Genomic DNA, 15,476 nt, shown 5'->3' with positions numbered 1-15,476 from the left:
TCAAACTATACTAAACATCATGAAGTAAATATATAATCGTTGGCATTACTCTTACGGGCAAAGTTTTCATTTCTACAATGAGTTACAACGCATGAAAAAAGTCCGTAGAAAAGGAGGCCCTGGTAAAAGCAATGTTTTTTGGTTGAAAAATATTTTGGAACTTAGAAATCAAATTGTTTTAAAAAGCATTTTGTCCCTCTCTCTATATATGTAATTAGCTCAACACTGTCAAATATATATTCATTTATAGTACATGCTGGCATACCAGAAGGCCAGATACTATCTTGTACTGATTTTGCTTAATGCCCAGGGCAATGTTATGCAAATGAAGTGGGTTAAAGCATAGTATTTAATGTTGACAGTGATGACTTTTTAAAAATTTTTTTAATGTTTATTTATTTTTGAGAGAGAGAGAGAGAGGAAGGGCCAGAGAGAGAGGGAGACACAGAATCTGAAGCAGGCTCCAGGCTCCGAGCCGTCAGCACAGAGCCCGATGCGGGGCTCGAACTCACGAACCGCGAGATCATGACCTGAGCCGAAGTCGGACGCTTAACCGACTGAGCCACCCAGGCGCCCCAACAGTGATGACTTTTATACAAAGACAAATAAAACTTCTGGAATCAATTTATTAAAAAGCTCGGTCAACATTTCTTGGTCTCTAAACTACCTATCCCTACCTACCTACCTACCTATCTAAACTGGCCATTGAAGAGTGTTAAAATGATCTCTGACCCCATGAATAGTTTCTGGTATTCATAAAAAGGTCTATTACCATTACCAACATTTTCAAGAAGAAGTGTTATTTAACAAATACTATATGCCTCATCACTTTTTGTAATGTGTTCCTTGTACTTAAAATATATGTACTGAAAATCATCACAATTCTTTGTGAGTCACAAAAACATACTGTCACCAATTATAGCCAACACAGTCTCTACTGGAAGGCAAAGACAAAACCCCCAGAGTCTATGCTATAATTTCTATAACATACTGTACTAGGACTTCACACCCAGACGAGAAAGCAGTGGGAAAAAAATGGAAATGCAATACTAAATTAGCTATATAGCTATCTAGATACGGTAAGGCAAGTCTAACTCTGAAGAAAACGTGGGGCAGTATACTGTTTTACAAAGTCAGATGAATACTTAGACTTCATTCCTATTTGTGTGATTTTTGGCGAAACTTTACTACTGATATTTTAGGGTTACCATGTAAAGAAACACTACATTCATTACCTCATCAGTATTATACCCATATTACAGATGAGGCCGTTGAGATGCAGATAACGTTAACTTGCCTCTAATTACATGACTAAGTACTGCAACTCAGCTTTAACCAGATTAACACTTACCATCTTTATAAATAAGATCAGTTTGCATAAGAAAATAAAATGCCAAATCAGAGCAATTATCATATATACGGTAGTTGTTCTATTCCCTGGAAATCTACAGATGGATGTATTTAGAGTTTAGAACAAAACAACAAAATTCTCCATCCCGGGGCAGAGAAAAACACCTGAGATTTCATTTACAGAAAGCTGTAAAGATCCCTAACAGAGAAGAAAATACGAAAATGTAATGAATTATTAACATGATGAGGTATTTCCACATTTGAATTATTAATTTGTAAGGGTTGCTCCTTAGAAAAGCATGAGAGATAACACTCCTAAATGTTTTAAGTAAGGGTTTATGATGTTTCTCTTGGGCATTTCTCCTAAGTGATATCAAGATATATATATATAATTATGGTCATCTTCATCTATTTTTACTGTCACAGGGAGAGCTGAATCAATATCATCCTGGACAGAGGCAGCAAACCTCTTATAAAGATCACTTTCCAAAGCTTCTTCGGCAGCCTGTGGCAAAGCTGGACCATCCTGCAATCACACGTTCCAGTCTGAATGTCACTACAGCATCTCTTTCTGTCTTAAGTCTTCATGAGGCAGGAGCTATCCTGCCTTACCAGAATGAATAAAATTACACAAGAAATGAGAAAAATGTCATGTTTTTAACACGCACAAACACATGCTTCTTCAAAAGGCAGACTTTATGTATCTTTTTGTTTAGTGTCTGAACTTTATCTTTCTCTGTAACAGAGGTTAGCATGTTACTAACTCAGGTTAGGAAGTGTTTCATTTTTGTAGCATTTATGTAGGGCTGCTGGAAACTGGGAAAGCAGGAAGAAAAGATAAATGTTGCTTCAAACTATTACTGAGATCGTTGTATTTATTTTTTCTTGGAGGACAGACATTCTAGGACAGCCCTTTTCAAACTGTGTGATGAGATCAATTGAGTGGATCAAGAAGAACATTTAAAAACAATAAAATAAAAAAGAATAAAGTAGAAAAAATGTTACAAGCAACATAGGAAATTTAACTATTATTTCATGAAACTTTGGTTTTAGTTAGACATATTTATGCTGTGCACACGCATGTGTGCTGTGTCACAATGTAAAATGTATCTCTTAACTTAGGGCCATGATTAAGAAAATGTGACAGCCACTGCTGAGTGAATGCATGGAAGCAGATACAGAGATGTGTTATTTTTTCAATACTTTGGTTTTTTTGATAGATTATAACAATTAAAAAACAAAACATAAGCTACTGATGAAAGAAACTGAAGACACAAAGAAACTGAAGTCACATGGAGTGGAAAACACTCCATGCTTGTCAATTGAAACAATACTGTTAAGATATCCGTAGTGCTCACAGCAATCTACAGATTCGGTGCAATCCCTATCAAATCTAATGCCATTTTTCACAGAAATAGAACAAATCAAAAATTTGTGTGGAAGCACAGGAGACCCTGAACAGCCAAAGCAATCTTGAGAAAGAGCCAAACTGGAGGTGTCACACTTCCTGATTTCAAACTACATTCCAAAGCTACAGTAACCAAAACTGTATGGCACTGACATAAAAAATAGACACAGAGATCAATGGAACAGACTAGAAAACCCAGAAATAAACATATGCATACATGGTCAACTAATTCACAACAAAAAAAGCCACAACTATACAATGGGGAAAGGATAGCCTCTTCAGTAAATAGTGTTGGAAAAACTGGACAGCCACATGCAGAAGAATGACACTGGATCAGTATCTCTACCATACACAAAAATCAACTCAAATAGATTAAAGACTTGAACAGAAGACCTGAAACCATAAAATTCTTTGAAGGAAATATAGAGAGTAAACTCCCTGACACTGGTTTTGGCAAGGATTTTTGGGATTTCACACCAAAGCAAAGGTTAACAGAAGAAAAATAAATAAATGGGACCACATCAAACTAAAAAGCTTCTACGTAGCAAAGAAAACCATCAACAAAATGAAAAGGCAATCTATGAAATGGGAGAAAGTATTTTCATACATAAATCTGGTAAGAGGTTAATATCTAAAATATACAAAGAACTCATACAACTTGATAGAAACAACTCAATTAAAAAAAAATGGGTAAAGGATCTGAATGGACATTTTCCCAAAGAGGATGTACAGATGGCCAACAAACATATGAAATGGTGCTTTAATCATCAAGGAAATACAGATCAAAACCACCATGAGATATCACCTTGCACCTGTTAGAATGGCAATTATCAAAACGGCAAGAGATAACAAATGTTGGCAAGGATGTGGAGAAAAAGAATCCTTGTGCACTACCGGTAGGAATGCAAACTGGTACAGCCACCATGCAAAACAGTATGGAGGTTCCTCAAAAAGTTAGAAGTAGAACTACATGTGATCGAGCAATTCTACTTCTGGGTATTTATACAAAGAAAACGAAATCACCATCTTGAAGAGGTATCTGCACTTCCGCGGTCACTGAGGCATAATAGCCAAGACGTGGAGAAACCCAAGTATCCACCGATGAATGAATGGACAGGGAAAACGTGGTATGTATGTATGTATGTATGTATGTATACACACACACACACACACACACACACACACACAGAATATTATTCAGCCACAAAAAAAGAAGGAAATCCTGACATTTGAAACAACATGGACAGACCTTGAGGACATTATGCTAAGTGAAGTATGTCAGAGTAAGACAAATACTGTATGATTTCACTTATATGTGGAATCTTAAAACAAAAACCTGAACTCATAGATACATAGAACAGATTGATGGTTGGCAGAATGTGTGTGTGTGTGTGTGTGTGTGTGTGTGTGTGTGTGTGTGTATGTGTGTGCATATGTGTATGAGAAAAAGAGAGAGAGAGAGGTAGTCAAAAGGTACAGATTTCCAGTTATAACAGCATGGTGACTACAGTTAGAATAACTATATTTGAAAGCTGGTAAGAGAAAATTGTAAAAATTGCCATCACACACACAAAAATTACAGCTATATGTGGTGATGGATGTTAATTAAACTTACTGTAGTGATTGTTTTGCAATATATACACATATCAAATCATGTTTAAGGAGTAACAAACACTTCTAAATGTTTTAAATAACAGTTTACAATGTTTTTCTTGTGTAACTTCATTAAGTGAAAAAAATTGTCAGTTATAACTCATTTTTTATTTTATTTATATATATTATATAAATATATTATAAAATTATATATTATAGTCATATTACATTATATATATTATGTTATATATTATAATATATTATAAAAAATTTTTAAGAAACAGAAAAATTATAAATCACTGTATTTTCCCTTAAGAAATCAATTTTAGTATGTTTTCAAGCCCTAAACATATTAAGATATTAGAGAAACTAAAAAACAGAAGAAAGCAAAAACAACAAACTATCCAATTCTGACAGTGAATATCTTTCAGCATTTTGAGTAAAAAGAATGTATAATTTCAAAGTGTACTTAATTTACACACTGTAATTATTTAAAATAGCTTATTCAGATACAGTTTTTAGCAATGTGTAATATTTTCAACATCAGATTCCAAAGACTTCCAATGTTGCTTTGTTACTGGACTTACCAAACCATGACTTCAATACAATGTGCTGTTGATATTTGATTCAGAAACCCAATAATCTTATTTTGATTCACAGGCCTAAATAAATTTTATTTCACAGCTGTGACCATTAATTTAAACTGAAATATATTAAAAATCAGGCTAATGTAGGTGTTTTGCTTTTGTTTTTTTTAGGGTTTTCCTACAAGAATAAAAGGTGAAACAGTTGGAATATTAGGTCCCATATTTCCAAAGAGATTTCAATCTTTTTTTAAAATTTTAATGTTTTTATTCATTTTTGAGACAGAGACCGAGTGCCAGCAGGGGAGGGGCAGAGAGAGAGGGAGACACAGAATCTGAAGCAGGCTCCCGGCTCTGAGCTGTCAGCACAGAGCCCAATGCGGGGCTTGAACCCATGAACCACAAGATCATGACCTGAGCTGAAGTTAGACGCTTAACTGACTGAGCCACCCCAGGCGCCCCGAGATTTCAATCTTTTGGAGGTTTACAGTTAAATCTATTCAAAGAGTATTTAGTACATACCATGTTAAAATCTTCGCGACTAGAGATATGTTATTTTTAGGTATTTTGATAATCTTAAAACTTTACCCGTATGTTTATATCTAACTTATATACTTTATTGAAATGCAGTCATCTAAAGTCATAGCATTACCATTATTGGTATTAGTCCCCCAAAAGGCACAATTTGATCTGGTAAAGCATAAAGGTATGTTTTAACTTCTCTGTCAGGCTGACAATAATTTTTTTAAGTGTATTTATTTTTGGGGGGAGAGAGCAAGCATGTGTGAGCATGCCCGAACAGGGGAGGGACAGAGAGGGAGGGAGAGAGGGAATCCCAAGCAGGCTCTGTACTGAAAGCTCAGAGCCTTATGCAGGGTGTCTATCCCATGACCATGAGATCATGACCAGAGCTGAAATCAAGAGTCAGTTCTCAACCAACTGGGCCACCCAGGTGCCCCTGAGAATAATTTTTAATATAATAAGCACAGCTGTCAAAGTAACAAAAAGGCAAATATATATGGTGTATTTCTGCACGCTATTAAAATTTCATGATGCATTTCTTACAGAAATATCTCTACATTTATACTTTTGTAACTATTCTGTCTCTATCATTTGTATCTCGTTAGAATCTACTCATATCCAAACTGAAATATTTTTCCAAAAAAAAATGTAGCGTACTTAGAATTCTTTTTATTCTGTAGGCCAGAAAAATATAAGTATATATGAAAATAGTAGGTAAGAACAGATGGAGAGAAACAGATAACAAGGAAAAGTCAAAACAGAAGCAAAAAAACCCCCTTAAGAGTGGAATCACACATCCTTCCCCAGGGGCTTAGGTTTGAAGACAATGGCTAAGAAAAAAAACTGTGTAACATAAAAATTATCCTTGAAAAAAAATCTCTTGAGTTAAGTATGATATACATGCCTTTATGTCAAGTTCATTGCTTAGAAATACGTGTAAATGTATAATCTATGCATTGTAGTGTGCCACATATAATTTCCTGGAAGAGGACACAGAGAAAACACTCAAGTGTATTACTAACTGAAAAACTTTAACAAATAAAAAGATTCCAGCCTCGTTGGCTCTGCCTATTGGTTGAGTCATCTAGAACTATCTTATCAGTTCCTCCACCTCCTCCTTAGTGACCCTATTCATTACCTGATCTTTTCCTAAAGGAACACTAGAAAGTCAACATCATCCACTTGCCTGGTGACCGGAGTATTTCTCATTCAGTGTTCGGTGGTCAAATCATCTGTTTGTTCTTGTCAGAGGACTTACAAATATGCAGGGACAGTGGTATCTTTTGTCTGTGTGCAGTAGAATGGTTGGCTGGCTAGTTAAATTACTTTTGACCCCTCTCCCTTAAAAAAAAATTATAATAATGATCTCTCTGATTACAGATTTCATTGACACAACTGTCACCAAATCTGAACCAGACAAGACTTGCAGGTCATGGGCTGCTGATTCTTTAAGGTTCATATTAAACTGTGCCTCTTCCCTCACCACGTCCACTAGAGAGAAGAACCAACAGAATGTTAGAGGCAAAGGGAGATCATCTGCTCCATCTGCAAAGTGAACTTAAAAAATTCCAGTCTTGGGATGGCAAGGAGAAAACTACAATGTTGTAATGTTCTAATTTTACAATGCAGCAAAAACAAGTTTCTCTTCCAGGAAAACAACACTTGGGGCTATAAAAAGTGATGCATGGCTTCTAGGCTCTGTACCTTGGAGGCCAAACTTTCAATTATAATTTTGGTTACTGGAGGTATCAAACTGGGGAAGGATGTGTTTGGACAGTAAAGAATGGTGGCAGACTCTAGAAATTTCACTTACTTGGGACAAACAAGTCCCAAATCCCTGGTTTCGGCTCTACAACACCAACCTGTCATGGGTCAAGATCTATGTGTAGAAACTGACAACCAGCTTCTGCTTTAGAGAAGGTTTTTATAGCTACTTATTGTGAAGAGGAAGAGTGCAAACTATCAGCTGGGTCACTTAAAAATGATCACTTAAATGATATAAAAATATTAGTAAATATTAGAAATAATAGTAAAATAATAAAAAGTAGTAAAATAGTAAAAATATAGAAAAAAAATTTTACTTTGGGTAGTACAAATCAACCACCTTTCCCCGTTCTTTTTCCCAATCATAAAACGCCCCATACCTTCTAGCCTCTAGTAATGTGCAGTCTCCTCTGTATATCTTACAAGTTTCAAGTTCTATCCTTGGCCATATTCATTTACAATTTCTATTCCTGGCCATATCCATTCATTTCTCTCTCTTTATGTATACTCTACCCAGGAGGTTTCATCTACTCTCCACATCTGAACCACAGGGATGACCCTGAGTCTTTATATTCATAGATAATGGGAACAGATCTTTCAGGCTTTATCCAAATATTCTAATTACTTATTAGGTGCATCTATGTGGATGACTGCCATGTCCAATGTTGAAATCATCTCCCCCAGCTATCCCTCCATGAAAGAAAGACAGAATCTTTCTACTTGGCACAGAAACTAGATTATCACAATATTGCACGACTATTCCTTCTTTTTTTTTTTTTTTTTTTTTTTTTTTTTTTTTATTTATTTTTGGGATAGAGAGAGACAGAGCATGAACGGGGGAGGGGCAGAGAGAGAGGGAGACACAGAATCGGAAACAGGCTCCAGGCTCTGAGCCATCAGCCCAGAGCCCGACGCGGGGCTCGAACTCACGGACCGCGAGATCGTGACCTGGCTGAAGTCGGACGCTTAACCGACTGCGCCACCCAGGCGCCCCACGACTATTCCTTCTGACTCTGGTCTACTGCCACTAAGCGGTCAATCACATCACCTCCATGTTACCATTTTTTATACCAATTTTGATCACGGTCCTTCACTACAAGATCAAGTCCAAAGTCTTCAATCTTCTGTAACTTAGCTTTACATTTTTTTAGCCTTACCTCCTTTCACACTTCTATATGAATTCCTAGTTTAGCCAATTTAGTCTATTTAACAGCCAGTAAACATATTCTATGCATTTCACATGCCACTTCCGGAAGACTTTGTCCTCCTGATTCTTCAAGGTTCTTATTAAACTTCACCCTTTCCGTGTCACCCTAACTAGATACAAGTGCCGTCACAGAATATTAGAGCTGAAGGGAGATCATCTACTTCATCTGCAAAATGGACTTCGAAGAATCGTCTCCTCCGTCTATAAAAGCAAAATGTTTGGGGAGGGGCGCCTGGGTGGCTCAATTGGTTAAGCGTCCGACTCTTGATTTCAGCTCAGGTCATGATCTCACAGTTTGTGAGTTTGAGCCCCGTGTTAGGCTCTCTGCTCACAGTGTGGGAGCCCTCTCTCTCCCTTGGGATTTTCTCCCTCTCTCTGCCCCTCCCCTGTATGCCCTCTTTCTCTCTCTCAAAATAAAAATAAATAAAACTAAACAAAACAAAAAAACTGTCTAGAGAAACTGAGGCCAAAGGACAATAAAAACACTTTTATTTCCAAATACTGTTTTTTTCCAATACATTTTTCCTGAGTGTTTCCTCTGTGCCAGGAGCTGCACTGGCCACACAGAATGAGAGTTTAATGAGAAAGACTGATTGCATGTCTATTATCACACAAATAGCTAGACTTCGGTGAGTGCTACGAGAAGAGGGAAGTACAGCATGCCACTTATGTCTGAAGTATGACGGCCCAGGGAAGGAGTGAGGCATGAGGTTAACCTTGTGTGTGAAGGAGTTAACTCAGTTTGGGAAGACGAAGAAGGCTTCCCTGAGGAGGAAGAAATCTTTTAAGTAAGGGTGAAAGTGAGTAGGAATTAACTGCACAAGGTAAATGATTGCTACATGTAGAAGGGAAGCCCAGGCAAGCACTTCCAAGGAACTAAAAGAAGGTGTGGGTGCTGAGAGCTAAGGGACAAGGAAGACTGCACAAGGTGAGGCCGGAAAGGCAGGGATGGGCAGGAGCACACTGCACCTGGGAAGATCATGTGAGGATTCCTGGGCTTTATTCTAAGAACAATAGGCCTGGGACAGCATGTTCCAAGATACTTCAAGTCAGGACGATGGCTTACCCTAGGAGGCATGGGAAAAGCAACTTGAAATCAGAAAAAATTCTACTAGTTTTATTTCAATTGAAACATCTTCTGTATCCCTATCACACTTCCTGGAGTGTGTGTTCTCATCTGAAGTCATGTCAAAAAAGGGAACTCAGGTCAAAAAAGGAAAGCACGTGAATTTATAAATACAGCCATTTTTTAGCTGGTCCCCTTGGCTCAGACAGGAGGTAGTGTATGGATATGAATGTCTCTGCACCTGTCAACACTTAAGGCAGTACAGGCTTGTTTGACATTTTCTAAAAGCCCAATACTCCATACAAGGACAATCCAATAAAAAGCTCTATTTCACTATCTGGCCGTGAATTGGTGCTATACTTGAAGTTAAATCTTCATTCTTTTCCCCTTTCCCATAAAACCATTAATAAGGGAAAATATTTTGAGAATATACCAACAAAATTTTTTCAAGGTGTTGTTTTAATCCCCATTGCTTTTTGTTCTCATCTTGTCTACACCAGGTAATGAATTTCAAAATGCACTCACAATTTATTTCCTCTAAAATTACATTTATATCAAGGATAAAATTTAAAGAAGGTTGGGTGACAACGTTATTAATAAAAGAACAGGTGGAATTTTGGAGTGATTTCTCTGTTCAAGGTATTGTGCTAGACACCTGAAAATGGGTTATCTCATTTAATCCTAATAAAGACTTTGAAAGGCGCATCTATCTCACAGATAAGAAAACCGAGGCTTATTGTTTCCCTACAATATATACACCTTACACCTGTGTTGTCAGTATGGTAGTCTGCAGCCACATGTGGCTACTAAGCACCTGAAATATGGCTAGTCTGAATTAAGATGTGCTGTGAGTGTAAATTACACACCAGATTTCGAAAATTTAGCATAAAAAGTAAGATTCCTCAATTTTTGAATATTGATTACATGTTAAAATGGCAATATTTTACATAGTGTGTTAAATAAAACGCATTAAGATTAATTTTATCTGCTGTAACTTAAAAAAAATAAGCTACTAGAAATTTTTAAATTACATGTGTGGCTCACATTATACTTGTATTGAACGGTGCCAGCCCAGACCAAAAGCTGGATACTGAATTTGTCAGTAAACAACAAGTTCAAAGGCAGCCTGGTATAGAAGAAAAGAGTATATGGATTCTAACAGAACTCGGTTTAAATCCCTCCATCAATGACTAGTCTTGGGTAAAAGACCCAACATCTCTGCACTTCACCTTTGTCACTGGCATTATGGTGGTATTAAATATCCCCAAACAACTGTTGTATGTAATTATGTAAAGCAGCTAGTGGGCAGAAGGGAGGGAACACTTACTGAATACTTCCTATAACAACTAGTTAATTTAAAAATGGATTTCCCAAAAGAGTAGAAAGTTCACTGATTTGAAAATCATGTTTTATTCTCTTTAAGTGGGAAGCGTTAAATAACTAGCACATTTAATGCCTGCTTTAGCATAATATATGCATTATACACTGTACTGAAATATATATAATATACACAGATTCTTTCTTTCTATGTAAGTTATTTAGAATATGTTCTAGGCTGTGGGGCCAGATGAGAAAGTTAGGATGAGGTATAAAATGTGAGGACACAGAAGGGTCCACGGGGCCCTCACAGATACAATGGATGAATTCCAGTGAAAAGAGTTTATGAACTCTACTTCAGCTGATCCCTGGTCTTTTTACATCAAGAACTGAGACTAGTGAGTAAAAAGACATCTGGGCAAGTAGAATTTTCCTCTTTTCATAGGCAAACAAATAAATTGTTCAGTATACCAAATTTAGACTAGCCTGCTGTTAGTAATCTCCACTAAATCATAAGAAACTACAAAATTATGTGGACTAAACTAAGGATATTTTACCATATTCTGTCTCCTAGGCTTTTGTCAAGAAGTTTGTCCTTTGTATGTGGCTTTATCAATGTCTGAGTTATATGTATACATTTAAATGTATACAGTAGTATACACTTAAATATGGAGCAGTTGGGGCATTTACTTTACTATTTGACATATGTTTATGGCTTAAGATCGCCATGTGACAATGTATTAGACTGCCCTGTTCTGTATTGTTGTTGTTGTTTTTAGTAGTATGGGGGAAGTATTAATTCAGGACTTGAGTCACTTCAACATAGCCCCTTAAGAGTCAGACACCTATTAAATTTAGCACCAAAACTGTTCATTTGTTTCCTAAAGCAATTAACTCTAAGAAAATGAGACTGGAGAAGTAAAAAGCTATCAGATTGGAAGATCTTAGAATAGCAAGAGGAGCCATGAAAATATTCACTTTATTCAAAAGTTTGAAATTTAACAGAGGAAACTAATATACAAAATTTTAGTTTAGCTATTAAAGTGCATGTGCAATGAGTTAACAGGGGGATGGGGACATATGTTGCATTAAAAATCCCCTGTGATTTCATATGTTGCATTAAAAATCCACGTCTCGTAATGCATTTTTGAGTACCCACTGAACACACGTGACTTGGGCTTTGCTCTTTCAGACTGACTTGAAATGTGATTATATCTACAGTATACTTACAACTACCTTTCAGTAAGTGTCTTCAAATGTGGAGCTACAGCTAGAATTAGGTAGGGAAAAAAATTACACTAAATCAAAATTATTAGCAATTATTAATAAGAATCAGACAAAATAATAATGTGTAACTAGTAATTAGAAAAATTTGCTAAAACCTTGAACTAAGATATTATCTTTCTGATGCTGGAAATTCTAGGAAAATATATAGTCAGTTAACATAAGAGAAAACAAATACTCGAAACCATTTAAGCTACCAACCGTATTTTCAAAATGCATGCTTAAAAAAAGAGTTCATATCAGGAAAAAGCTTACTTGCATTAACTTTAAATTAGCTAATACTTGAGTTACACCTTTGAAGAAACTTCTGTTTTGTTTCTAGGAATGCTTTTTTCACTTCCTTTTCTTTCTTTCTTCCTTTCTTTTCCTTTCTTAGGGGGGTAAGGCAGTTGGATTAAAAAAAAAAAGTTAAGCCACATTCTTTAATGTGAATGGCATATTTGTGCTCCTATATGCTAATAACTCTCAATCTCACTGAGCTGTTACGATGTCTTCAAATAAATTAATATCGTCTTCAAAGTTTCATCTTAATTGCAGAGTTCATTTTTGTAAAACGCCTTGGCACCACTCGATCTTTTAAGAGACGAGAAAGGTCTCTGTCCTCTGGACTTGACATTTTTTGCCGTATATGCGTGAGCAATTTTTTCTGTCAAATATTGCAAAGGTAGATTTTTTGTTGTTGCTCAATCTGAAAATGTCTCCACTATGCTTGCACAGCTCCCCTCTTCCCAGTACAGACCTACCCAACCCTTTTCTCCCCCTGCAAGTTTTAAACTTTGTTTCCTTTGGGGTTCTGTACAAGTGCTACTAACAATATCCAAGAGACAAAGAGCTGGGCTGTGGGTTCACGGGATGCCAAATTTGAGTTGTGAAACAAAGCACTCAAATTTAAGATTCAAGATGATGGTGGTGGTGATGCTGGCAAAACCTCCACATATTATTATAGAGCATGAGACCCCAGAGCCATCTCCCTAGACAGCTCCCCCTGCCCACAGCCACCCAGAGCACTGGGGAGTGCTGGCCCCGGGACGTCGGCTGCCGGCCGCATCGCGAAGCCCCCTGCCCGCCCCCGGCCCTCTCACCGCTTCACTCGGATGATCTGGTCCCGCATGGGCTTGATATCCTGGAAGCTCTGCTGGTTGACGAGGCTGTAGACGAGGATGAAGCCCTGGCCGTTCTTGATGTACAGGTCCCGCATGGACGCGAACTGCTCGGTGCCCGCCGTGTCCAGGATCTCCAGCACCGACGGCGACGAGTCCACCTCGATCTCCTTGCGGTAGAAGTCCTCGATGGTGGGGTCGTATTTCTCGATGAAGGTGCCGGTCACGAACTGCACGGTCAGGGCGGATTTGCCGACCCCGCCCGAGCCCAGCACCACCACTTTGTACTCGCGCATCGTCCCTCCGCGGCCGCCGCCGCCGCCGCCGCCCGCGACATAGACCTACGCCCGCCGCGCTGCGCCCCCGGACCCTGCGCCGGCGGCCGGCCCCGCCGCCTCCCGCGGCCGCCCCCACCTCACGGCCGCCGCGGCCCCCCGGGCGCCGGCGGAGGGAGCAGTAGCCCTGGGCATGGGCCGAGCAGGGCGGCAATCCGGCCCGCGGGCGCCGGCAGGCACTGAGCCCGAGCTGCGAGCGGGAGCCGCCAGAGCCACCGGAGCCGCCCGAGCCGCGGGCCCGCAGTGCCACCCGCCCGCCCCGCCCCTCGCGCCTCCACGCCCAGCTCCCCGCCCGCCGCCGCCGCCGCTTCCTCGGGCGCCGGAGCGCGCGCCCGAGCGGGAGCCGCAGCGCTGCCGGGGGCGGGGCCCGGCGGCAGGAGGCGGGGCTCTGCGGCGCAGCCCCGCCCCTGCTCCCCGTCGCCTAGGCGACCGGCCGCGCGCGCTCCCGGGAGACTGCGCGGTGCGGAAGCCTCGACTCGCGCTTAGATAAACAACCTCCTCTGCCACCCAACAACACCTTACCCCGCACGCCCCGTCGAACCCCAGGGCCTGCGTACTGGGCGTGCGCAGTTTGCCTGCCTGAGCCGGGAACCTGGTCAACTTGAGAATCCCACGCTCGGCATTGAGGCGGAGGCAAGATGTTAGCGGGGCCAGAGCAGTCTGCAGGCTTTAACGTGAGGCTGAGAGTGAAAAGAAGAAACGGGCAAGGACCAAAAGGAGGTATTAGGGATTTTGCTTGACACCACCCAGTCTCTCTGTACCCCTGAGGGCTTCGGTGTTTTCTTGTGTAAACATAAAGAGAAGCTTTTTTAAGAGGGCGCAGATAAATACAACGGAGTGAGCCTTTTTTTAAGCATCAGAACACTGAAGGAGAGGACATAAGGCCCCCAAAGCCACTGCCCGAGGCGGCAAAGGCGAGTCCGCGGAAGTCAGGCCCACGCCCGGTTACGTCGCCGGGGTCCCGCCCACCGCCCCCAGCCCCGCCCACCGCCCCCAGCCCCGCCCTTCTCCAGCGCCGGACTGGTGTCGAGCTCTTCCCACGCCCTCTCAGCTACGGGCGCCTGGAAAACCGGGAGAACAGAGCTCCAAGCCGCAAAAGAAGGCCCAGGGCCACCTCATAGCAACAGCTAGCTGGGGCACCTAGTAGGAAGCTGGGATTCATCCCAACCAACCAGATCACGTTTCTGTACCCCATGGTACCATTCTCGGCCAATAGAGAGCCGCTTCATACCACGTGATGCCCACCCGTCAGCCAATGAGGAAAACTCTAGACGCAGGATCAACCAACTCACCTCCCCTCGCCTGGCCAAGCTGGGCGTTTGTTCCTGAGCACTCTCTGCCAACCAATCGTAGGTGAGCTGACGAATGACGGAGGCTCGATCTGAGCCAACCAGGATTCGCGATTCCCTTGCCACCTAGAGCCGGTGGTATGGAGACGGGGCCACTGGTGGGATCCGGGAGGGGTCGGAGGATGAGGGACCGGTCGCTGTGCCCTGTGCTGGCAAGGAGCAAGGTGTGTTGCAGGCGAGAGTGATGAATTCAGACGTTTAACGTCGTCTGCTTGGCATTCTGCCTAAGTGATGGGCTTGGAAATGGTGCTGAGCGATGTGGGCTGAATCGTGGGATGAATAGAGAAAACAGGGACTTTTGTCTTTAGGGTGAGAAATTTTCTGGTACTTAAGGAGACGTACTGCAGCAGTTGGCACGGATCTTCCATGCGTGCCTCCTGAAACATTTTTTTTTTAACTACTTAGTTTTAAAACTTACCGTTAGGTCTTTGTAGCCTTGTATGTTACAGTGTCTCACGCCCATAAATGTTAAATTTAGGAGAAGTTCTATTCCCAAGTACTCCTGGATTGTATTTTGTAATAATGGGTTATTGGATTTACTTGATTTAAACTATGTCCTTCTCAGACTAGTCTACGCCCATAAGTTGCTAAATCACA

At 40.5% G+C, this 15,476-nt stretch overlaps 1 protein-coding gene across 1 annotated transcript in view; it reads right to left on the bottom strand.

The window, feature by feature from the left end:
* RAP2A (RAP2A, member of RAS oncogene family) overlaps window positions 1–13,808 on the bottom strand; it is a 36,318-nt gene extending 22,510 nt beyond the window's left edge. Inside the window, exon 1 of the mRNA XM_045481016.1 lies at window positions 13,178–13,808. Coding sequence (XP_045336972.1) covers window positions 13,178–13,491 — 314 coding nt within the window. The 5' untranslated portion in view covers window positions 13,492–13,808. The remainder of the gene's footprint in view (window positions 1–13,177) is intronic.
* Window positions 13,809–15,476: the final 1,668 nt, after the last annotated feature.

The sequence above is a fragment of the Leopardus geoffroyi genome, chromosome A1 (assembly GCF_018350155.1).
Source record: "Leopardus geoffroyi isolate Oge1 chromosome A1, O.geoffroyi_Oge1_pat1.0, whole genome shotgun sequence".
Lineage (NCBI taxonomy): Eukaryota > Metazoa > Chordata > Mammalia > Carnivora > Felidae > Leopardus > Leopardus geoffroyi.
This window is presented reverse-complemented; position numbering and strand designations above follow the sequence as displayed.